At 39.1% G+C, this 26,703-nt stretch overlaps 1 protein-coding gene across 28 annotated transcripts in view; it reads right to left on the bottom strand.

Moving 5' to 3' along the window:
• Positions 1–26,703, bottom strand: part of ATP8A2 (ATPase phospholipid transporting 8A2) — a 314,521-nt gene that overhangs the window by 195,208 nt on the left and 92,610 nt on the right. For 20 of the 28 annotated variants that reach the window (XM_086881722.1, XM_086881730.1, XM_086881745.1 and 17 more), the window contains 2 exons: positions 23,231–23,295; positions 1,509–1,681 (listed from right to left, as the gene is read on the bottom strand). In XM_086881722.1, the coding sequence (XP_086737848.1) occupies positions 1,509–1,681; positions 23,231–23,295 (238 nt within the window). Of the gene's footprint in view, positions 1–1,508; positions 1,682–22,492; positions 22,583–23,230; positions 23,296–26,703 lie in introns of all 28 variants that reach the window. The other 8 variants (XM_086881719.1, XM_086881724.1, XM_086881741.1 and 5 more) reach the window with 1 other exon arrangement.

Genomic DNA, 26,703 nt, shown 5'->3' with positions numbered 1-26,703 from the left:
CAGCTCTCAGATTCTCCTTGTATGACAGATGCTCCAACCCCTTTGTCATCTTCATGGTCCTGCACTGGAATCTCTCCATTAAACCTGTTTGTGCCTTATATTAACGATCCCAGAACTGGACACAACATTCCAGAAGTTACCAGTGTGGAGAAGAAGGATCACCTCCCTCAACCTTTACCAATGCTCCTTACACTGCAGCCCAGGGTAACACCAGTCTGCTTCACCACTAGGATTCATTGCTGAATTCATTACGGTCAGCTTGTCCACCAAGGACCCAAAGATCCTTCTGGACAAAGGTGCTTTCTAGCTCGGCAATCCCCACAGTTTACTGCTCTAAGGGATTGAAACTCCTTAAGCATTGGACTTTGCATTTCCCCTTCTTAAGCTTCATGAGGTTCTGCTGCTTAGTTCTTCAACTTATTGAAGAGCCTCAGAAGGTCAGCCAAGCCCTCAGTGCTATCAATCACTCTGCAGTCTTGTATCATTTGTTGATGCTTGCTGAGGACATATTCCATCTAATCATCAGGGGATTAATGAACACATTGAACAGGTCTAGCCCCAGTATCATGCAGTACAGCAGTCCAGAAAGCAAACTGAAAGAAATTAGTCAGATAGAAAGTCCAAGGGTTCAGCTATTTCAGGTGCATGGACAGCACTGCTTTTGCCATGTGATACTTGTACAAGAGTGCACACATAAAAGTAGACTACAAAAAAAGCAGTACAAGGTCTCCATATAGTCATTTCCCACAAAGTAGGCCTTGCTTCTAGAATGCAAATAAAACTTCCTGCCTGCCTAAATCAACAATTCCTTCTAGGTCACAGTTCTCCCCAAATACCAGCAATAAGCACAAACACACACAATCCTCAAAGCCACATAATCTTTCAAAGTTAAAAACGATGCAACCTTCCTGCTACACAAAAAGTAAAGTAAGCCAGCTTTTGATTTTCATTTTCTTGTGGCCCTTATTTCCTTCCTTCCAAAGCAGGACATAGGACCACGTCTGTCTATGGCTATATCCACAAACAGCAGCAAACTCTACTGTGACTTAACAAAGCAAGCAGTAGGCTAACATTTTAATAGGGCAAATTGCACAGCTATCATATGCTCACATAATACACAACTAGAAGTCAAGAAAAACTTAAATTCATCAAGGGACCTTCTCTAGAGCCGAGCTGAACAGTCACACAAACATTTTGATTACAAATGACATCCATACCACTCTTTCTCATCAGTGTCTACTATAATCGGGCAATTAAGCACAATGTTTTCTCATGTTCTTTCATCACTTTATAGAAGACAGCAGACTCAGCTGGGACTGACAGTGGCAGAGGGAATTGTACTATTTGATTACACAATTTTAATGAAGGACATGTTTCCTCCTCCATAGGAGGACACTACTAAGCAAGCTGCTCTCCAGTATATTTAAGTGTGGCAGTGTGCATACCAACTTGCATTTCACAGGCTTCATGCCCATTTTCTTACCCAAAAATGTCACAAAATTCCTTACCTGCAACAAATGACTGCTTTACAGGAAAGTGCCAAGTCTAGAAAGCTCTGCCTGACTTCAAATGAAAGGGCATACTTCAGTGTGTGGCCATCAATAATCAGGGCAATATCATTTTCCTTGCCCAGTGACTCCCCCAGACTGGTACAATGTTGAGTCAGAGAAGCTCTTGTTGCCTGAAGAAAAAAACAGAAAGAAAATATTTCTTTCATACAAGAAAAGTGCATTCAAACTAGAGCAAGGTATCTCCAGACTGTCTAGATAACAGAGCCCAGTACAGATGCATCCAAACTGGCACTGACATGAGCTAATGTGTTGGCAGTATTTCATGCAGACATACTGACTTGTGTCACAAATCAGCAAAAGCTGCCTCTGCCTGCCTAGGAACATGTCTTGTTTGAGAGCAGACTCCAGCATCTTTACCACACAGTCCTGCATGATGGATGTGCCCAAAGCAGTCATGATACAGCCTTTCCAACTGCAGCCCAAATACATCAACTTTCCTGGGCCAAAAAGGTAGAAAAAGAATCAGGCCACTTTTGCACAAAGGGGAAGGTTGAGGGGAAAGAGGAAAAGTTGCTTTGCAATTCATTTTCTCTCACCCCACTCATTAGTACAGTAATCAAACTCACTCTGATTCACTAGAAAACTAGCCCTAAACTGGAGGCAAATTTAGAGATTAGATTAATGTGTGACAGAGAACACAGTTCAGCCACTTCAGACACAGATTACCTTTTGCACCTTCCTTAAGAACAACTCCTGGCATAATTCCCTGTTTCCCCATTAAAATGAGAGTGATTAGATTTATTACTTCATGGCATGCTTTATTTACACTGTACCTGAAAATCTAACACAAAGTAGATGACTGTGCTTAAACCATTAGAGACCAGTGCTGGGAAAACAAGGGTAAGTCTTTTGGGAAGAAAACTGTTTTATCTAGTTCTACACTACTGTGCAGTGACAACATTCACAGAAACTCCAAGGATGGTATAACGGATACAGTTTGGGTAATGTTATCAATAATAGAATTTTATCCCAAGAGCCCCTGCCCCTGGGATCTTGGAGTGTCATTTCTTTTTCTTTACTGCTTCCTCTCAGTCTTGCTCAAACATTTTTCTTGCTCTCAAGTGCAGAATTAACCCCTGTGCTTCTCCTGAATGCACACACAGGATTAAATGCTTCTCTGACTATTTGAAGCCAAGGGAGAACTCCCTGCCCTTATTCCCTGTCTAGCACTTGGGGCACTTCAGAGGGAACACCCCTATTTCTCACCTGACCCAAAGGAGGGTGAAGGTCAGGGCCCAAGCACTCCTCCCTTCAGAGACAGAAGAGAATCTGAGGGCAAGGTTCAGGAGGGTTGCTGAAAATCCATCATCTATTGCTCAAAAGAAAAAGCCACAGGAGAACTTATAAAAGGTGATATTTCTCATCAGTTGAGGTTACTAGTCTCTCCATAGCTTATTATCATGGCTACGGATAAGTCTCATTCAATTCATGCCCTGGTCATGGAACTTACTCATCTTACATGTAAGATGACACAGAATTAGTAACACTGTTAATAATACCCCAAAACAGTATAAATCAAGGATTACAGGCATTGTATTTTACCAGGACTTTGTAAAAGTCTCAATCTACTCCTCCATATGTGGGGCTAACTTACAGCCTAACAGCTTACACAGTAAAAAAGCATGAATTATTACTTCTGTTTCTTCCAACTACTTAAAATTGCTGTGTTTTAAAAAAGAAAACCAACTATTGCTCCTATAGGCCAGTGCAATTAAGCCAAATAAACCGGACCCCATTCTCCTGGGTATATAATGAAGACCTTCCAAGCAAGCACAGTAACAAACATTTGGAAACCATGGGGAACTATATCCTTCTGTGGGCAACTCATTACTGGTAACTAGAGTAAAAAATCCTACTTTGATCCCTCGCTTTTACTCTGTGCTTGACATCAAGGGATAAGTTTCTTTGAGTCACATCAAGCAAGACTAAATCAATCCTTTACCAGAACAAGCATGATGAAGCAGAAATCAATAGTAATCCTAAGGAAGTATCTGGATAAACTCACACCTGTGGAATACACCCCTGCCTTTTTTACTGAGTATCCATCAAGCCTAAATGCTAAGTTTGTCAGGGGTTCTGACAGAAACAGAATGTTAGAAACAAATATAGCAAGCTTTTCACTTAGCCATAATAAACTTGGTTTTCCTTCCCAGGCACAGAGCATCCAGCTGCTCTGGGGAAACCCAGAGAGGTGCCTGCCAATCAAACCTTATGGTACTGGCATATCAATTTCCATCAAATATTAAAAATATACAGCTTTACTTAAAAGTCAGAAGGTGAAAAAAATGAAAAATCCATCTCTTTAGTAGCCCTGATTCAGAGGGTTATTCTAATAAAAATGGACACTTCATAAGCACATGCTTAAGTGGTCAGTTGAATCAGAGTAACATTATCAGTTTAGAGCTTTACAAGGGCTTAAAAACACTTTCAAAAGACCACCAAGTGCCAGAGAACAAATATGAAAAATTCAAATCAGATTGTAACAAGTCACCTACAGAGCTCAAATTGAAAAAGCTAAGGAAATCAGGTTTTAATTTATTTTTATTCTACTTTAAACTTTTGCCATGATGGGGGAGGGGGACTTGTTTCTAAATATAGGAATAATTCTGACAAATGCATTTAAGGGTTAAGGTTGATACGGTCTCTGTGCTTGAGTTAAATTCAAGACATAGTCCTATATTCCATAATAAACCTATCCCACCTGCTCTTCCTGTTTGTTTTTCCATTTCCATCTTAACAAGCCACAACCACAAATACAAACCTTCAGCAGAACATTTACTCGCATTACTGCCTTAAAATAAACTTTCAGATTTTATTGTTCTCTGTGCGCATAGTTTCCATAGAGAACATGAAGTAACATTATTAGTTCACTATTATAATCTTCATAGCAGACTACATTTGTTGACAGACAGAAAACAAAAACATCCTGAAGCAGAGTTTGTGTGGTCTACTCTGGATTGTACACTCAGGATCTTTAACAAACCTTGTGATAGCATGCTTCTGTATTCTCACTTCCTAAAACCTCAGGAAAAATCCCTGCTGTGCCCAGCTTCTTCCAAAGACCTAGTTATAAGGAAGGGTGCAAAACATATGGCCACAAAGCCTAGTGAAGATTACTTTATGTTTACAGCAGTAGTCCAGCTACAGGACTTGTTATCATGTTGCTCTGTTCCCTCTCTTTTGTGATTCCTACAATTGATCAGTCTTCAAACAGTTGGTTATTTAACTGCTTCTGTGTACTCCCAAAATTTAGCTGGGGATGGAAATACCAATTCAAACACAGTTGTGTTTCCTAGGTGCAATGTGACACCTGCTTACACAATGATACAAATCCATGGTTTACAGACCAAGAAATGGATTCTCAAAACATCAGTAGAGTTTAAAATACCTATTTACCAATATTGGAATATGGATGCTGTAATAAAATCAACTCTACAACAACATGGACCTCCAAATTCAACTCATAAAAAATTTCAGAGAAGAATTTGCACACTTTCTCTCAACAATAGGGAAAGTCTTATGAGTATCCACAAAACCACTCTAGCTTTCTTCTGCTCTTAAAACCATATCACAGTACTAAAAAAAAAATAAAAAATCATCAAACCTGACAGCAGTATGGACATTCATCTTGCTACACAGTGCAACAGATGAGGCAGTGCATGGGGTACAAAGCAGGCTGTATTCCTCAAAATACATCACCTGTAAGGTTATTCTGAAGCCAGAAGCAGAAATATTAGCAGGGAGGTTGTTTTGTTTATTAACTCACTGAAAACAGCACTATGGAAAGAAGACCCTGAAAATTACACATTTCTAAAGCCCAATTTTAAGACTTCATCCCTTCCTTAGCTTTACAGAAGCGGAGGATATAAGCACACTCTAGCTGAGAGCCAGGCAAACGTTTAAAAGCCAAAGACTAACTGTGAATACTTAACTAGTTTACATTTCAAAAGAAATAGTACCAACATCTCCCAGTTTAGAGGAAGGTTGAGTACTTTCACAATACAGGATCCTCTTCAAATTCATCCTGTACACACAAAACCATTTAGCAAATGGACCATGGAAGATCAGATCCCAGTTGTACACCCTCAATTTCTTCTTTTAAGAAAGATCAAAACTAAGAGAAAAACTAAAAAAGAGGCCCATCAATGGCTGTTGCTTAGTATTGCTGCAGTGCTCAGCCTGTGTCACATGCTGATTTAAACAAATAAGAACACACAGTGTTACTACTCCAATGACACCTCACAGCCATTCCTAAAACATGTAAATCAAATGACTGTCACTGATCTGACACAGTGGAACATGATTATTTAATAACACCACAATTCTGCTTGATGAATATGATCTCCTACCATGCCAAGAAAAGCATTGCATGGAGGACCCAGAGATATCAGATGGCTCACTCAAATCATTTTCATAACTTTAATTTTATGAATCGAACTTCAACCTGAAGTTCCTTCAGTTAGCCAAATAATTTAAAAGATCTCAGTACAAAGAGTCCTTAATCTGCATACCAAGTCTCAGGTTATCACACATTCAAACCAAATCTTGCTTCCAAATATATGATAAACAGATCATACCAGAACTTTGTATCCAGGGGCAGCTGAAAGCCCAGATGAATTCACCCATCAAGTGCTGTAGAGAATGATTCAAAGATGTTTCCAGTTCTGCAACAAATTTATTATGCAGGAGCCAAGAAACTTGGTTAAATAGGAAACAATATACACCCCAAAGGAACATCTGTCCTGTCATCTGTATATCTATCTCCAGGCATATTCTACATAGTTTAAAAAGAAAAATTAAACAGATCTTTTCACAAACTTCATCTGATCACAGAAAAACAATCTCCAAAAGTGTCAGTCAGATATACCATCTCAAACACATATGCTGTGTAAAGGGCTGCAGGTACTTCAAGCACCTGCAGGATCAGTTCAAGATCACGGCAAGGAGGAGCATCAAAGAGCTGACTACTCAAAAAGTACCTGGTTAAGTACTCAAGAGAACTTAACGTCACATGTCAGGTGGCTTCCCACTAAACTTCAGGCTCTCAGCAAAGCAGCATCTTTAATATGGAATATATATGAAGTCTCCCCTACAATCCCAGAGCTGGAGAGGCTTTGGGGGAGGGGAGGAGGAGGGAAGAATTAGGAGCAAAGAGAGGTTTTTGCCAAATTAAGAATTAAAACCAGCTTGTTTAAGACTTCACTAACTAGTCATCTCCCACCTTGCAGATTAAATAACATGGCAGTGTGTGCTGCCAGAAGTGGTGATCCTTGTATCAGCCTTCTGAAAGAAAGCCTGAAGTCTTCTGCAGCATTACTTTTTCCTCACATTAATGAGAGAAATTCTGATTTAGCAGTGGCATTTTAAAAATGCCAATCTTCACTGAATCTTGACTAAAATACCGATTAATTTAAAAAAAAAAAAATCAAGAAAAATGACAAAAGTCTCCGCATTTTCAGACCAAAGAATGGACATCCTAAGTAGTTATCCAGTGCAGCATGGTTGCCAAAGGCACCATCTTGAAAGCCATGAGTCTTTTGCAATCCTTCTTTGAGTTCCAAGAGGGCAAAGCTGGCAGCATAAGAAACAACTATAGAAACAACTACAGTCAAAAGGGAAATTCATCAAATGCTCTTCAAATGCTGTGAAAGACAATACCACATTTGTTCAGCTTGACATTTTTCAATATTTCTAACTTTAGCAAGAAGCATGTGTATCCTGGGACAACCAAAGATTTCAAATATTATAGCCACAACCCTGTTCTTTTCACACTAAGAACAGCATTAAGCTTATTACACAATCTTCATTTAGTCCAGAACTGCTCTGTGTAGGTGAATCTGTCATATATATTATTATATTATTATTATTAATATATATTGCTTTCAATATATGTTAGATATTTGACCAGAGAAGTGTTTATGGTGCACATTAAGATAGTTTATATCTCATACCACAGAAAGGGCAAAGAAGAAATGCTTGCTCTGGACACCAAAACATCTGTAAGATTACTAAAATCAACCTTACTCTGCCAAGAGGAAGCAGTCTGTTAGTTTTGCTAATAAGCTAGAATGATTCAGTGTCTTTATATTTTGATATTTTAGCTTTATTAAATTAATTCAAATGAACATACTTTTTATTTCCTTCTACTTTTTCTGTTTGGAATACAGTAAATCAGCTTTTCCTGGAAGCAAACAAAGCAGAAGCCCACTCTTGTTTAGACCTTCAGGAAGTTACGTTTCTGCCAAATAATTACTCAGAGATAAAAGCCCACTTCTCAACCTGATGGATAAACCTTCAGATCAAGGAGACACCACAACCTGCTTTAGATCATGAAGATCTAGGATTCTCTGTTACTCTGTCTGAACCACAGGCTTCTGGGTTGCTCTGCTTTAAGCTGTCAACACACATCAATGCCCCCAAACAGCTGAACAGAACTCAGCCATGAAAATAACAATGGTATGTGGTATGTGACACACAAGTCAGTCTATAATTTACCCCTCACTGCCCCCAAAAAAGAGGGTATTTTCTCCTTATATGAAATCACAAGACTTTTTGAGCTGCAAGGACTTCAAAGATCATCTAGTTCCAACCCCATGCCTAGACTAGGTTTCACAGTGCTCCATCCAGCCTGGCTTTGAACTCTTCCAGACATGGGGCATCCACAACTTCCCCCATCAACCTGTTTCAGGGTCTCATCACCCTCAAAGTTTTTTCTTAACATGTAATCTAAACCTAGTCTCTTCCAGTTTGAAGCCATTCTCCCTTGTCCTGTCACTGTATGTTCGCGTAAAAAGTCCCTCTCCAGCTTTCTAGCAGGCTCCTCCCTTCAGGTACAGGAAGGCAATTACGTCACCCCTAAGCCTTCAGGTAGAATGCTTTAAAGATTCAGATCTCTGCTACAGATACTGGCTTTTTATTTATGTCTCTATCTCTGTATGGAGTTTTTTATATACACAAAGTAAAGCGTACATATATTATCACTGTTATACCACCGTGGTTGATACAAATAAAATACAGTCATCCTGACTCAATGAGATCAGCACTTTCCTGAGACAAAGAACAGCCACAAAATGCAGCCAGGACTACATTAAAGGAGTTTTGTCATTGCTAGCAAGTAAGGAATCCATGTTTATTGATGTATAAAAGACTGATTGTCACAACAAAGTACTGATGAGATGACAGAGCTTTTCTCCAGAAGAATGCTATATATAAGGAATGCATAATACTGAGTAGACTGATTTGTACAAAACAGGATTGCCTCAAGATGCAGTTACCTTTCCAGCACAGACATATGCATGTGTCAAAACTAGTCTCCACTATGACAAAATTACTTCATATTTTCAAGTCGCATTACATTTGTAGTCTGGAAAAGAGAAAGTTTTGATTTTACCCTTTCATGTAAGGTAACATCAATTTGTAAGACATCAAAATAAAGCTGGAATGACAGAATTTCTCTCTCTAAAGACTAATAAAATTTAAATAGGGCTAGCGGAAGCTATAGCTTCAATTATTTGTACTCTTCCCCTCTTAATTTCCTCTCCAAAATCCCCCTTTAAAAAAAAAACCCAGCTGCTACTAGCATCTGTGCACAGTATAGTTAATAGTTCAGTTGGATGGTAGTGTAAGTAACAGAGGCCATGCCTCTGTCAGAGTTCATAGCCAAAGTTATTCCCATACTTAAGTAAAAGGAAACTGCTTTGAGAATTAAGCCAAACAGCAAACTGTAAACTCTAAGCTACTCGAGTCAGTCCCACACATACAACAAGCCAACCTGTCATATTAGTCTTCCTTTCAAGTGCTTGCGTACTATCAAATCTGTTTCTCCAAGCAAAGCCAAGAAAGGTTCAGAGCCACTGAGCAAGACAGGCAAGCTCTGTAATAAAACTGACTTTTAAGAAGCAGATTGCTTTTAACCCAGGTTGTTTGCTTAAAGCCCTGGTTTTGATTTAGAAACAATACGTGTATTGAGCAGAAATATGAGAGAACTCGCAGTTCCTGAAATACCCTTTGAGATTTTTCTTCTACCCTGACAGCATGACAAGCATCAGAAGTTACTCACACTCCTTGGAATATGTATTTTTCCCTTTTACCCAGGGCTGACTAGGCAATAAAACAACATAGAAGGGGGTTTCCAGAAGGATCTGATACAAGCCGTACTCCCATGACCTTTCCTATTCCCCAACAGCCTCTCAAAAATGGAGAACATGTACATTCATTGATTGTTTCCATGCAACTGAGATCACTTTGACTCCTTAAAGAGTTAGGTCAGGCTTCCTGCCCTTTGGCAGCTGTTCAGTGGTAGGCAGGGTGCAACAGTCTGTCCTGGACGCTTCATTCCTGGCCTTGGTCCCATCTGTGCCCTCTCAGAACTTCTAATGAAGCAGAGCCTAGCAAGCAGACAGCAAGGCAGCATTCCCCTGCAAGCCAATTCCCAGCTCCTTACCAGACAACTGGAAAGAGGCACTCAAGCCTGACCATACTCCTGTTTAAGACTAAACAGCACCTAAATTGCCCCACAAGGGCAGATGAAGGGAATGGAACACATTGAACAAGGAAAACCTTACACGTGCCCTGAAGGACAGGGACGTGGACATTCCCACACCTGGGAACCACAGACTGTCAGAACTTCTTCAACAGAGATCAAAAAGCTGGAACAGCAAGGATATAGGGAAACTGGATTTTCCCTTGTGTCCCAAAACTAAAAGCCAGAGCTCCATACCTCTGTATCCAAGCAGAGGACAGTAGCAAGTTCTAACCTTAAGACTACAATATTTTAAACCCATAAATTCCCGTGCTAAAATACAGGTACATATCAGGGAAGGGAGAAACCCTATTGGGTTACACAAGCAAGATGCTAGGAAACATTCCAGCTAGATCACAGAGATCATCACTATCTGAACACTCCTTGATCTGTAGGCTCAAATAACTCTCATTTAACAACTGAAAGTAACAGGAGAGCTATCCAAAACACGAGCACTGGCACCATGCATAAATTATGAAAACTAAAGAATTTAGTGTTATAATATCAGAATACCAGAAATCCAGATAGCTGTGTTTGTTCAGCTGATACAAGACAAATAACTGAACTATCTACAAAGCATTAGATCATGAAATGAGAAAAGCATGACAGAACTACACATGTCAACCCGTCAAACTACTACTAGTTTTGCTCAAATAAGATTTGTCATGAGGTAAACTCTTCTGTTGCACTTTGATTACAAAATTAGTACTTCACAACAATAACACCAGGTAAATACCTCAAGATTGTCCAGCTTTAACATTTTTGTTAGACAAAGTCTGAAGATTAGATTTTCTAAGAGAACTTTACCAAGATCAATTCATGCTCAATGCTACTTACGTTCAAAACCCCAAAAGAAATGCAATCCTTCTGTCTTGCAATTTGAGCACCGTAGATTACAGTGACAAAAAGACAAAAATTGCTGCCCAGAGAGCTTGTGGAAACCCCATCCCCAGACATGTTCAATAAAGGCCAGGTTGAATGGGGCCCTGAGCAACCTGATCTAGGGAATGGAACCCCTGCCCATGGCAGAAGGGGTTGAAACTAGATCTTTAAGGTCCCTTCCAACTCACACCATTCTACAGTTATATGAAAAATAAAAAGTTCTGAAAAAGCAAATATAAACATGCTTTCTTTGAGAAATTAGTTTTAATTTGACTGGCAGCAGATATATGAGCAACAGCAAACTAGATGTGGCACAGATCCAAATCCCCAGTCTTGCCCTCAGTTCCATCCTTGAGACAGGGCACAGGGCAGGCAGCTCCTCAAGCCCATCCTTTGCCACAGGGCACATGAAGAGCCAGCAGCAGGATACAGCCTCCCCTCACCACCTCTGGAGAAGTGGGGCTTGGATCTATGGACAGCTCCCCACAGGCAGTCCAGAAGTTGCCATACAATTGTCACTTTTTATATTGAATTTTACTTCAATTCAAAAGTCAAAATAAATTTTGTACCTATCTTATAAAAAAACATTTGCTCCTACAGCACAGTTTCAAATACTCAGACGAGACATTTGATAAAATCAAATGGTTGGAGGCTCCTAAAGAGCCTGAAGCCTATGTAAAGAGTTTTAAAAATGTGAATATGAGACAGTAACATGAGAACATGATAAAATATGAAAAGCTAAGGGTCTATAAGAGATGCTGGTACATGGCATCAAGAACTTTCTAAATATGAGCCACTAGCCAGCCTGATATTATTTTATGCTACTTGTCTCTCTTAAATAATATTACCTTCTCAGCACAGGCTATACATTTAGGGAAGGGTGATGTGCATGAACAAGCGCACATCTCCTGACAGCAGCTTCAGACAGGCAGCACTGCCTGGTCATGGTCTGGCCTTTCCACCATGATAGTGGTAGAAAAGGAAACAAGCAGGAACAAGGGCAGCTTTGCCAAAAGGAAGCAAAAGCCTCCACTCCCTTGTTCCCTAGTCATTTTCTTAGCTAAGATTATTTGGGAGGGGGTGGGGAGGGTGGGGTGGGAGGGGTAAAGTTCTGAGCATTTCAAGCACTTCCAAGTAGCACAGAAATAAAAAAATGGCCTTTGCTAAACACAGTCCTATTTAATGCTACGTGAAGTGACATTAAAAGGCTATTTGCCCTTGCCATCACATCACATATTTAAGGCAGTTTCTTCACCAGCCATAGTTCAGCCAGAACTGAAATTCCAGACACACTGCAAATCCAAAAGATGACATGTGTTCAGTTTACAATTTCGTGACTTTCTATTTTCAAAACTACACAACAACAATCCCAGGCAGTGTGTTTGAGAGGAATGGAGAGGAGATGCATTTGCTCGGTTCAGAGCCTGAACAGTTGCATCCAAGGACCATTCTGTAAGAGCTCTCCTGATGCTGGACACTAAGGATAGCTTTCAAATAGCTTCATACAACTGTTTTAGTAATCTTGAAGTTCCAATATTGTATATAATCTATGGGAGAGTTCCCAAACAAATAACTACTCATTGAAACAGTATTTATAGTATATAATTTTATGATCATTGTAACAATTGGTTTCAGCAATTTAATACTTTAAATATAAAACAAAATCCACGAAAGCCTTCTCCCAACCAAGTTAACAAATGCTTTACTTGGGACAATGAATTCTAGCAAGAATGTGAAATCCCAAAAATAAGCAGTTTTTCAGACTGTATGCAAGACTCCTGAAAGTGAGAAATGCTGAGCCCCATTTATCCCATTTATACTCTCAAGTATCCAGACACTGCATTCCCTCACTAAGCTTATTCCATTAGCTGACAAGATGATCATGTTCACCCATTAAAAAAATTCTATGCAAATACACTCTTTCAAAAGACAGCACCATAAAGATTTTCAGAGTTCCAATGCCAATGAGAGAAACACACAGTTAAGGTAACAATATTCACAACTCCCAGACCAAAATATTCATTCTTACATCACACAACCTTTCTGATTATGTGAACTGAAATACCATATGGGAGATAAGAATTCAGCCACAATGATTTTGGACATATAAATCAGGGCAGAACATCATCTTTTGGATGACACTAGCAGAGTTAAACAACAAAAGGCATATCTTTAAATAATATGGAGCAGTAATTATCCTGGGTTTGGCCAGTGGTCGTCTCTGCTACAAACACATCTATACTTTGCTGCTTCGAGCTTCCTTCAGGCCCTAGTTAACCTTTGCTCATAAAGCATGATATGATCCAAAAATGCTAAATGGAAAAGAATATTGTAACCAGCCAACTGCACATGTGAGCCCAAACTCAAGATTACTGAACCTGCATGATGAGGCAGCAGACATGGTTTTAAAACCACACTGGCCATTTTTATAGTAGACTGTATTCAATGTCTTATTAGAACAAAAAAACCCTCACAACCACAAACTACCAACCAAACAGAAAAAAAGACAAAATCCCACACCAAACATTTTTCCTCCTATTTTAGTCCATGTTATTTAGTATGTTTAGTTCATAAAATATGAAGTCTATTGTACTTCATATTAATACCAGGCTTCTGTTGAGCACACATACGTAACAAGCTTCCTTAGATGAAAAAAAATTAAAGAAAAAAGAAAAAAAAATAAAAACTAACACAGCAATAATGACAGTGTGTAAATTAATAGCCAAAACCCAAATAAGAAACCAAGCAATTTAGCATAGGCTTCTGTGATGAAAACGAGAGGCACTGCAGGACTTTATGTTCAATGAGTAGACAATGCACAGCAGTTAGGGCAGTGGACAGGCAAGGTAACTAATTCAATGTACAGAGATTAAGGCAGTCTAAGTAGGAGTGTTTTGTCTCATGCAAAATTAAAATTAAAATATGTGCTAGATGCATGCTTGGTCCTAAATGACTACCATTGTTTTGAATAATATTTAGTTTGAGAATTTCCCCCAGGTGACCACCAAAAGAGGTTATATTGAAGATCTATGCTCATGGGAGATTACTACACTCCTCTACAACATCTACAGCAACAACTTGTTATTGCCTTCAGCACAGCACCTCAGCTCCCAGTATATTGACAAATAGCAACAATCCCTTCTTGGCAAATGTATTTTCTAACATCTACTGCCAGAATTATCTCTCTAATTTGCAGTTTTCCTTAGTGAAGGTTCATGTGGCTCCTAGATGCTAGACAAGCATTTGTAATTTGTGTTTGTAATCTCAAGTAGCTAAATAATTTCCATTTCTTAAGAAGCTTCACCTACTTCCCTCATACAAAAAAAAACCCCCACCCAACAAACTAAACCATCTGCTGCCTTCTCTCTCTCTCCACTGTATTTCTCCACTGTCCTTACTTGGCTTCTCAAAAATACTTTGCCTACCTGCATTAAAGGGTTCAATAAAATTGCTAATATCAGGTAGTGAACCCACAGAGGAAAGTGGATCTTCTTCCACTACTCTATAATTTGCCAGACTCCCACAAATAACCCATTTTATCCCTTCCCCTAGTAAGAGGCTTGCTTATTCCTTGCAAATTTAAAAGCAACAAAACATTAAAACTGACATGTATTTGTTGGCAGCTGCCACTGTTAGGAATGATTACATGGTAAAATGCATCTAGAGGCCATAGGGCAGCCTGTACATAGATGCTGGTTTTGTTTGAAATTCTCTTTAATGTATTATGAGCTAGGGCTGTACCACACCATTTCAGTTAAGTATAATTTACAGTTCATCTCTGCATGATAATGGACAACATTTTAATTTGGCTGATCCTAGTCCTGACAACTTAAATGTTCTATTCCCATCCACACTTAGTGCAAACAGACATTTCCTGGACATCCACAGGTAGCTCAGGAAGCCAGAGTACCTCTGCTGCTGCACTGCTCATGTCTCACTGCTTCTAGTTCTAGAAAGAACTAGAAACACATCTTATTTTCCAGGCATTAAGTGTTGCCCAGCAAAGATACTGGTATCCACTCAGCTGAGAAGCTGGACACAACACCTGATTTGCTTTCATCATGACAGCTTTTTTACTTCTTTTTTTTTTTAAGATAAGAATATAAAGAAAGCCGTAGGCAAGCTTCTCTTTTCTAGTCAAACAAACACCATTCCCTGAAGTGAATACTAACTTTTCAAAGACCTCTTTTTCCTTGAGTTTTAAAAACACACTTAGTTTCCTATAAGTTTACCCAATACATCTGAAGTTTTTATTAAAGTTTATCTAATAAATATGATACCCACTTCAATTACTAAAAATAATTTTAGTAAGAAAACTCCACAAAATCATCAAGATTATGTTTCTTTTTTAAAATTAAACCATCCCAGTAATTTCCCTAAAGATTTAGTGATACAATAGATTTCTTTTATTAATATTTACAAAACCTATTAACTCTGTCTATTGAACTGCAGATTTTGTCTGTCAAGCCCTGGATGGAACTAGAACTCCCTTGAGAAGCTGATAGTATTAAACCTACTATACACAGACCAATTAAGTTTTAATAACTTGAAAAGAAAATACAAGTTTTTGAAAAGTCAGCCAGTTAAGCTGTGAACCCATCCCCCCTTTCCTTATGTTATTTACAGGTAATTAGTGAAACATTAATTCTCTAATCCAGTAGTGAAACATTAATTCTCTAATCCAGACAAATATTACCATACCAGCCTAGATCTCACAAAGACCCTTAACCATTAATTATCTTTATTCATCCACATTTTTCTAGAGTTCTACTAAACTCCATATCCAACCCCCGTGCACCCTGAGAATACAGAATTCTTGAAGCCAGGCAACTTTGGTCACCATTAGCCAGGTAAGTGGTCCCAAGTTATACCACAGAATTTGATACCTTGTCTTTCTACAAAGAGCTGTATCTTCTTGTTTCGTTGAATTCTATACTCTAGACCAGAACTTGAATTAGTAACAGACAGCAAATTCCTCAATCTTTCGAATCAGAGGAAAGATTCACTGTGGCTAGCTTGAAAATCTGAAGTACAAAATAAGCATACATAGACACCACCAAAACTCAACATGATGGAAGCTTCAGGAGGACATCTGAATCACCACAGCTCTAACACTCATTCCCAAAGCTCTCAGAAAAAACATTATATTCTAACCCTCCAGAACTGTGACTTTTAGGTCCAGTTACAACATGGGTTATAATATTTTAGGATTTGGGAACTAGCTGAAAATTCAAGACATCCAAATCAGTTTTGGCTTGAACACATGGAGAGGAGAGATTGCAAACACTACTTAAGATATGTAGAGGGTAAGCTAATTAGAAACACTTATTAAATATGAAAGAGCAACACTAATCCTCTAACATCACTATGTCAGTTAAAAAATTAGAGATAGTGAGAAAATGCACCTTGACATATTCTTTCATTAAAGAAAAGCTTACAACAATTGTGACAAAGTTATATAAAAATCCTGGAGATTTCTACAAGATTCCTCTGACCGGTTCTACTCTATGCAGAAGGTTAAAAAGCAGAGGGAACTTACACTTAGTCAGGTATTAAATTCACACAGCTGCAGAACTGCTTAATTCTAGTTTCTGACAGACCAATCAACCCAGAGAAATTCTGTGGGACACTTTCTATCTTCAACCAGATGTAAAACATCTTTTTTTCCCTTTAATTCCCCTGTGAAGGAAATGTATTCTTTTATGTGACTGATGAGAAGGCTTGGAGCAATCAAGCTTCAGTTGCAAGAATGAGTCTCTAATTATTATGAAAAATAAAACAATATTAAAAAAATTATTTAACAAAGTAGTACCAAGTCAGCATTATAGGAACCACAAAAGTAAGGCCACAGATACCTATATCTCTCTGTTTTCTGAATACATGATCAAGATATACCCTGTCACCCTGAAGCAGCTAGTTCTCTACTGTCTTCATTAAGTTCACACTGCAGATTAATAAATCCTGTTGCTTTAGGCTGGCTCCACACCAATAAAGGAAGACTGCTTATTCTTAAAACCCCCAGACAAACTTGCATGAACAAATTTCCGCCAATGAAAGCAGATCAGATATGAAAGTATCTTGAAGAAGAAAGGACTATTTAGTTCTTACCCCTCAAAACAAAAGACAAATTTTAATTCTTTCTACGGATGTGCAGTATTAGCCACGCCAATTAAGAGGATTATTATCCAAAACTTATCTATACATCAGACACCAGCTTCATCTTTTTCCTCTAAAATTGCACCATCGTCCTTTAATACCAGAAAAAACTGCATTTCATGGGTAGCGTCTCATTTTAAAAAATCCATTTAACATTTGATTACACATCCTTATATTTCCATGGTCTCTTGTGCTTAACAGAAATAAGCACATCAGTATGCTGCAGAGAATCCCATCTTCAAAGCCAACAGATACTTCCTCACCATCCAGCTGTTGTTACCCACACAACAGAAAACAGATCTGGATAGTACTCTGTGATCATCTATTGATGTAAGCCTTCACATATGTAAAGACCATTAGCAATTTTGAGAGAAATGGTGTTTGTTTGCAGTCATTTTCCTCTAACATATGAGAACTTTTACAAACGAGACAGCAATTTTTAGATGGAATTCAGGGGACACATTCTTCCTTTCTATTTTTATGTAATATGATCTATTCTGTCCTATAGCACGGACAAGGCATCAGCCCACATCTGCTAAATACCAGCTGCCTAAAATTGGCTCTTGTCAGAAATGACCACTACTACAACTTTAAATATGAATGGAAAAGTTACTTGGAAAACAGTGTGTTTGAGTTTCTTAAGAACGTTCCCTAGCCTTCCCACCACGCAGTTTCCACTTATAGAAAGAAGAGTTATTCAGTAACATTTTCTTAGCACTCCTAAGGGTCCTTGCATTCCTTCAGGTCCACGTACCCCCACTTCATCCCAACCAACTATCACAGTGCCAGAAAACACTAACAGAAAAAACAGAGCTACAGATAAGGGAGAACAGTCATTAATGAATTCTGGAAAGTGAAAAGCAGGATGAAACAAAAATACCAGCCTAACTCATTCACCCCTCACAGCTCAAACCTATTAGTATTACTTCCTGAAAAAGTGGTAATCTAATACTTAAGTTACACAGTCCTGTGTGTACTTAAACCTACAGGTCTAGGTAACACCTATATTCTTTCATTTATAATTCTACACACTACACTCAAATCAAAGCAGCTTTTCACACTAAGAACTGTATGTTTTCCACATCCATACAATTAACTTTCTATGCAGATTAGCAAATACCTGGAGTTATGAAAGATCCTATTTGTTCCTCAAAAACAAACAAAAAAACACTAAATCCCTTCTACCTAAAATTTTTCAATACTTATCTGATTACTAGACTCTGTTCCTTATGTAACTACTTATTAGCTTGATGTATATTTCTAGATTATGAAAACAGAAATTTAAGCAATAGTAAAAGCTTTGTACAATAGAATGTGTATTCTTTCCCTAGTTTTCCTAATTAGCTTCCTTTGGAAATCCCCAGTGGTAGAAGTGCTGATTACAATTCCAGGCTGAGTGGTAACTGGAGTAACTTACTAGCCACAAGGCACTAGAGAACTGTTGCAGATGCCCCTGTGAAGGGGAGCCAATCCTTGGCTCAAACTGAGCTTGCTCACATTGACCAGTTTTCCAGAATATTAACTTAGTCTGAATGCATGTGGGCAGATGATAGCAGGGGAGATAAAAGCCACAGCCTCCTCTCTAGCGCAACACACAAGATGTACCTTCAAAGCACTTACATGGTTTTAGCAGTACCAGGCTTGTTCTTGTCTTCCCAGCAGCACCTGCATACCTCATTATCTTTTAGTACAGCTGAAGCACACATGATAGTAATGCTTTGGAACATTTTGAGTCTTAGGTAACTTTTGGTTTAGTCTGAAAAGCTGACAGCACCTTTCAGCCCATTCTTTGGGAGTAATCAGCATGACATCACTGGCATGGCATAGGCATCCCTTCTGCAGGAGAATCAGGATCTCAGAAGATCCTGAGAACCTTCAAAGTTTTTCAGAGCTTCACTGGCATTGTCTCCTGTAATTGTGCTCAAGAGTTTGAAACACAGATTTACAAAAGAAACACACATGGTGCATATGCTGAAGAAATTCTGTAGGTGAAGGTAACACCTTTCTGTGCAAGCCACAATGCTGTGCAAATCTTTCTGGGAAGTCTAGTACAGAGGACTCTACCGGAACAATGCTTTTTGCTCAAAGACAAACATGCTGAAAAACAAATTTTTAATGGCCTTCTGCTCATGTCCTTGTCCGTTACACAGTCTGAGCTCTCAGTGGTTATTAGAAAAAATTTTGACAATAACCCAACAAAACCTGCTATTTCTAGCATACAGGTAAGTCCAATGGCCAGGTCAGTGCTTTACTTCTTAAGAGATCCATAATTCCCAGATCTACATATGTATCAGTATTTAAATACAATGAATAATAATGACTGTCGAAGATCTCCTTATATTTTTAACTTTAACGAAGTGTGGGAAGGAAATGTGCCAATTAAGAATGAAGATCATGAAAGTCATTGGGTAAATCCAATATTCTCCAGATTAATACGTCTTCCTTACAGAAATTTCACAGTAATGCTACCCCACAGAATAGCTAAAATAAACTAACAACAAAATAACGGCGTTTTCTAGGTCCTCATTCTTCACTGCTGGAATATAAAACATTGCTGCATGTAAAAGCTTCCCTGCAGATACTATTTGGGAAGCCTAGATACTGACTACAGATGACAAGTTACACTGTGAAACTATGCTTGTTTCTCAAGAACACTACAAAATACCATGGTGGCACTAACAGGTACTTCCCAACAGTGAAGCATGCAAAAGTTACACCTGAACAAGTGGAAAAGCAAGGAAGGCCAGCTTCTGCTGACAATTTTAGTCATACCTTACAAAGAGACGCCAGCATTGAGCATTCTTACACAGGAGTATCCATTTGCTGTTACTCACACATCTGTGTATAACCCAGGACTGTCACTCCTGGCACACGAGCTCTGAGGAACACACTCACAGTGTAGCTCCTTTTACATCAACAGGATTAATTTACAGCAAAATACTACCCACAGCTTCCACAGAGTCCCTCCCATGTTGTCCTTCCACTACTGTTAAATACAATCCCATGTGATAAGCAACTGATACAGTTCCCAACTCTTCTTTCTATGGGATTTATGGGGAGGAACACACACAACATTCCTTGGCTATAATATCGCCTCTCTCATTAAATGTTTTCCAGTCAGGGGCTCTCTGGTCATTCAATTTCCCTTCTTCAGGTACCCTTCTCACTGCTCTCACAACTCAAAATTCTACAAAATGCCAGTGAAAGAAATTTTTCCAGGTTAAGAGCTGCACATTAAGGCTTTATGACTTTCCAATTTAATTAAACAGAAACTGAGTCCAAGAATTACACTCAAAGTAAATGTCATGCTCAAAATATTCTCATTTCAAAAAGCTTTATTAGGAAAAGAAAAAACAAGTGAGTATATGTATGCATGTGGTAAAGTCTGTAAGGGATAGACATTTGCAGATTATTATGCTAAGTTTCGAGAATTCAGCTGAATCAAGCTAGGGATTAGTCTTTTCTATTCCCAGGAGCTCCCTGAAGAGAACAGTAATGATTGATTTTTCCTCTGAACTGCATGATTTAAAAAAAAAAATTATCTCTCAAAACCAAGCAAAGACAGTTGTTCGATCACATCTCACCTGCTGCTGCATGCCAAGGAGCAGAAGTGGGAGGGAAAAATCACACAGGGACTGCACAAAGGGGTAAGTGTATCAATTTTTAAAAGCTCTAAGCTCAACTTGGATCTTGTAAAAACTCATTTTTAGTATTAATAGATTTCAAAGGTGGAATATATTAAATATAATGCTACAGAATTTCAGTGTGAGAACCTTTGATTTTAGGCTCACTTGAACAGAAGTAAAAATTTTTGTTGGAGGTGCAGCACAAAATAAATATTACTATGGAGATCTCATACTGAAAAATTTGCAATAAGTACCTAAAGACATGTTAGAACAAAATAAATAGAGGCAATTATTTACAAAACCTAAGTTCTATATACAAATGTATATAAAATCCAATTCTACATTTAAAATGGCAATAAAAGTACTTTGGAGATAACCCATAGATTTACTTGAGGTGGAAAGAAAGAGTAATACAAAGCATTTCTGATGTACCAGTTCAGAAGCTCCATAAGTTTGTACTCATGTTTTAGAAAAATATAGGTTATCTGAGCTAAACTATCATTGATCTTCAAATTCATGATGTATCATATGATAACATTTTCTTCAAAGGCCAGCAACTATATATATCAATAATGGGTTTCTTTTCTCATCTGACATGCCATTGTTCTCCATTTCCTTTTTTTTGTTTGCTTGTTTTGTTTTCATAGAATCATGGAAAAGTTAGTGTTGAAATGGACCTTAAAGATACTCTGACTTCAACCTCCCCTGTCATGGGCAAGGATACCTTCCACTTCACCAGGTTGACACCTTCCACTTCACCAGGTTGCTCAAAGCCCCATCCAGCCTAGTCTCGAACACCTCCAGGGATAGGGAGTCCACTGTCTCTCTGGGTAACTTGTTCCAGTGTCTCACCATCCTCACAGTAAAGAATTCCTTCCTAACATCTAATCTAAATCTGCACTCTTCCACCTTAAGGCCATTCCCCCTTGTCCAATCACTACATGCCCCTGTAAAGAGTCCCTCTCCAGCTCCCTTGTAGATCTCCTTTGGATACTGCAAGGTGCCATAAAGGTCTCTCCAAACTCTTCTCCAGGTTGAACAGCCCCAAATCTCTCAGCCTGTCCTCTTAGCAGAGGCGCTCCAATCCTCTGATCAACTCAGTGGCCCCTCCTCTGGACTCATTCCAAGAGGTCCACGTGTTTCTTGTGTTGGAAGCCCCAGAGCTGAACACAGCACTCCAGGTCAAGTCTCAAAAGAGCAGAGTAGAGGGAGAGAACCATCTCCCTCGACCTGCTGGCTGTGATTCTTTGGATGCAGCCCAGGATGCCTTTGGCTTCCTAGGCTGTGAGTGCACACTGCTGGGTCATATGGAGCTTTTTGTCCAAACAGCCCCAAGTCTTTTCCCTCAGGGCTGCTCTCAATCCATTCTCCTTCCAGCCTGGACTTGTGCCTGAGACTGCCCCAACCCACATTCACCACCTTGCACTTGACCTTGTTGAACTTCATGAAGCTCACACAGGCCCACCTCTCAAGCCTGTCCAAATCCCTCTGGACTGCATCCCTTCCCTCCAGTGTGCCGACTGCACCCCACAGCCTTGCTGTCATTGGCAAACACCCTGGGGGTGTAAGGTCATGTTCTGAAAGCTCCCACTAGTTTTTATGTTTACTGACAAATTTCCAATGCCATTTATAGCTGGATTCTGTAAGCAAAGATTTTCTACACACAAAGTTATTGGAATCACATCTAGGCAACTGGAAAATAACAGCCGGTGATACTTTTGCCACAGCAGTATTACCCTCTTCAACCACATCTGCAGACATCCAGTAACTCCTCTGGTACTCCAAGACACAGGCTTTGCATCTCCCATCCAGTCAAGCTGCCAATTCTAAATGCAAATGTCAGATGTTGCCTATTAAAGGTACTTTCATCTGTCCTACAAATATCTCTAATAGAAATCAGATATTGAAGTGATATTTAATACTGATATGTACACTGAAGCACACAAAATGGAAAGATATCTCCTGGGAAGATTCACTGTACAAATACATGATTTTTCTATTTAATTTTGGCATGCTTATGAGGAACATGCAACCATGGCAGAACACTTTTGATTATAGGTCTCAAAAGCTACTGTACATAGACAAACTCACAATGCAGGTGTGGCTAGAGCTGTCAATACTGAAGATGCAAAGAAACAAAAAGCAGGTTTTCTTCAAACGTTATTCCTATACCTATACCTTAAAACTTAACTATATTCCTGATGGCATGCTGCAGATTTTTCCAGTTTGCAGCAGAATCAAACCCACACACCTAAGAAGTTGCTCATTCAGAGACCTCGGTTTGATTTGTAGAGTTTGTGACTGCAGACCTCTGGAGTACACTTTACACAATACACCTGTGTTTCAGCATGAACTGTTTATCCTGCTACCTCTAAGGGTAAGCAAGAGAAATTCAATGTGAAAGCTTGACAACTTTCCATCTTGCTAGCAACACCTCCTTCCGTCAAGAATTGCATCAGAATTTGCTTACTTACATCTAGTGAATCTTCATTGACCAGGATGAGAGACATACTCTGTGAAATGAGTCTGCAAGAGTACCCTGCAAGAGGGAAAAAAAAGACAATAAAACACAAGGACTTACTTTTTGGAGGACTATCTAAGGTTCAAGCTTAACCTTAAAATAAGCACCAATAGGTCAAATGACTATTTTTTGAGCAATTACTCCTATCAGGCAGACTGCTGGAAACATTGGTGTATAGGACACACTCCAATATGACAGATTTATTTGAGACACAGGCTGCACTCTGATAGCATTTTCAAATACATCACTTGCAGTGCTTTAATTAAAGAAAACACTGTGTGAACTGCAAGCAGTAAATACAGCCTGTAGCCCTGCATCAATTTTTTTTTTTTTAAAGTCTACAGGAAGGCAGGTTTGCCTTCAGCACATGACAGGAACAGATCTGAAGGCACAGTTGCATCTACGCCAGATCACTGGAAGTGCACACATGTTTTCAGTCAATGCTACTCAGTTCCCTTAGCCCACACAAAGCTTACATGAGCATTTTTTACTCCTGAGTGTTCAGTGTGGAAGGTTCTGAGCTTCATCAAGAAGTACAGATCAATGACACTCAGAGCCCCTACCAACTCCTATGGACACAAGATAATTGGACTAGATTATTCTTAGTGTGGGACTGGGACATGAAAGAATGAGAGCACCCAGAAGGCAATTCTGTACGTTTCCTAGGACACCAAAATTCAAAACAAAATCTCTTAAGACAGAAAAAAAATCTCTTATTTCTATAAAAGTTTCATTATTTGCAGAATAAACAGGTTAATTATGCTCCTATTAACAGCAAGAGACAAATGCATCAGACTGACCCCACTACATTATCCTAAAAGTTCATGCAAGTTCACTTGGGATTGGCATAGTGATGCCAGCTTCATAAAATAACAGAGAATTAACTTATTTGAAGTACCTTTTATTACTCATCTGAATTACATGGGAAAAGGAAATACAATACAATTCTTATTTATTTCTACTTTTTTTTAGAGAAATTAATTACAGCAGTTTAAGAAACTGCTATCAAATAAAATGGGGTCTTGGGAAGTCTCTTACTTTTCTTAAATGGAGACTGGAGGGTATTGCAGTAAAAGAGTAATGTCCCAGTGAAGAACCACTGCAAGGCTGACAGATTAAAAAGCTGAACACTGCAGTCACTGTAAAAAGATGAAGTGCCTCTTTTCATATCTTACATCAGCAAGAGGACAATTGAGGCATGAAATCATCTGTGGGATTCTTGCTTCCTTAGAAAGGCCATACTGGGTCATCAATTGTAATGCAAACAATTTCCTCAGGCTACAGAGTTTTTATAATTGGGCTAGTTTTGTAGGTATAATCCAGGGTTAACATGTCTGCATGCGTCAAGAAAGTAAATCCCTCTTCTTCCTTTGTGGAAGTCATGCTTGTATCATAGCCAGGCACTCTCAGGCAGCAGGTCTGATTACCTGCAGAAGTTCAGTTTCTCCTCCATTTTCACAGCTGTGTGGGCTATGAATATCAAATGCAACCTTGCAAATACATGCTAATGAGCCTAAGTTTAATTTCTGCTTCAGACAACAATACAGAATGACACTGAACTCACACCTGTTGGGAAAAGGATGAAATATGTTCTAATGACGTGCAGCCTACAACATGAAAGCTTTGCAGACAGCCTCTGATTCTGCCTGTGATCAAATCTTAGGTGGTAGTATAGAACTGAGCAGCAAGCCTCCAACAGTTACAGACAAAACACTGACTTTTTTCTCAAGTCAGTTTGCCATTTTTAAAAACGTTAGTTCCAGGCTAAAAAAAACCTTCCTTATTTTTATTGAGAAAAAGAGAATATTATGAACTTAAGTACTTCCCTCCATAACAGGTTTATTCTTTCTCTAGGCTAAAACAACAGTCCTGTGCAGTAGGCTGTTACAAATTCAGCATAACTAATTCAAAAGGATTTTCTAGTAGCATTTGATTAGAACAGCAGCTGCAATAGTGAGCTGTAATTTCTAAACCACTGCTCACTGCTTCATTTTACCTCTTCCAAAATGAGCAAGCTGTCATTCTAGAAGTCCAGCTGGAAGAAAAAATATTCTTGTGGAAAACAGTTGCTCTGCTGTGCATCTTGGAAATTATGGACACAGAAGAACTTACCCTGCAACTGAAGCTATTTTGCATCTTGCCATCACATTAAACAGAAAGATCAAGACTGGAATAGGAGAATGTAAGTCAAGCCTAACAAGGGTTTATAGGAGATCTAAACATTATGTTAAATTTCAGGACTAAGATGATGTTAAAATCTAGCCCTACTATAAAGCAAAGTAGCTGGCAACTGTAGGAGTACAAGTAGTAACTTTAGACATTTCTAGTAATACTTTAAAGCTTTATAATAGTTTTGTAATAGTTATTACTGGCAACACTAACATGGCAAGCAAAAATGCACTCTAAGATAAGTATTTTTGTCAATGCTTCTGAGTAAAATAAGATCAACTGCTGGTTCAAAGAGAGGTATAAAATGTCAACCCACACCTGTAAGTTGATATCTAGCTCTTTAGTTTAAAAGTCTGACTAAAAGTCCATGAAGCAGATGAATTAGGTACTTCTGGGACTTATTTTCCTTTAAGTGTCCTGGGAGAAAGACTGCTTGAACCAGAGTTCAAGATCATAGCCCACAGGCACATCCATACTGCAGGCATACAGAATCCAGCATCTGAGGGAAGGATGATTACCCTCTGTGTTCAGAGAGGGCACAAACGCCCTGTTCAAACTTTGCATAGGGATACAGGCAAGTGTGCTGGCATGGCTTGTCTCCTGAACTGAAATAAAGCACAGTTCACCAAGAAGTGTTCTTATGTCCAAACTGGAAAGCTAGGGGTCTGATGGATGTACTGTTAGATGGGTAAGGAATCGGCTGGATGCCTGCATCCAAAGAGTGACAGTCAATGGCTCGACACTCAAAGGAAAACCAGGGATGAGTAGCATCCCTCAGGCCAGCCCCGAGACTGGTCCTTCAGTATCTTCACCAGGGAAAGAGGGACCAACTACACCTCATCAAGTCTTGAGAAAACATGAAGCTGAAGAGTGGACCTAAATAACACTGGAGAGAAGTGATGCCACCCAGAGGGACTTTGATCCACTTGAGGAATAGGTCTGTGAGAACCTAGTCAAATTCCACAGGGCCAAGTGCAAGGTCCTGCACCTGTACTGCAACACTCATAAATATCTATCAGGAAAGACTGAGGTATGAACAGACTGAAAGCAGCCCTACTGAGAAGTAACTAAGTGATGAAAAATTGAATATGAGACTCTACCTGGAGTACTCTACCCAGCCCTGGGGGCCCAGAGATAGATGTGAACCTGTTAGAGTGAGTACAGAAGGAGGCCACAATCAGAGGGCTGGAACAGCTCTCCTATGAAAACAGGATGAGATTTGGGGTTGTTTAAACAGAAGAAGAGACGGTTCTGGAG

The sequence above is a fragment of the Cyanistes caeruleus genome, chromosome 3, assembly GCF_971803275.1.
Source record: "Cyanistes caeruleus chromosome 3, bCyaCae1.hap1.1, whole genome shotgun sequence".
NCBI classification, from domain to species: Eukaryota; Metazoa; Chordata; class Aves; order Passeriformes; family Paridae; genus Cyanistes; species Cyanistes caeruleus.
The sequence above is the reverse complement of the archived record's forward strand: the minus strand, read 5'-3'. Positions and strand labels throughout refer to the sequence as shown.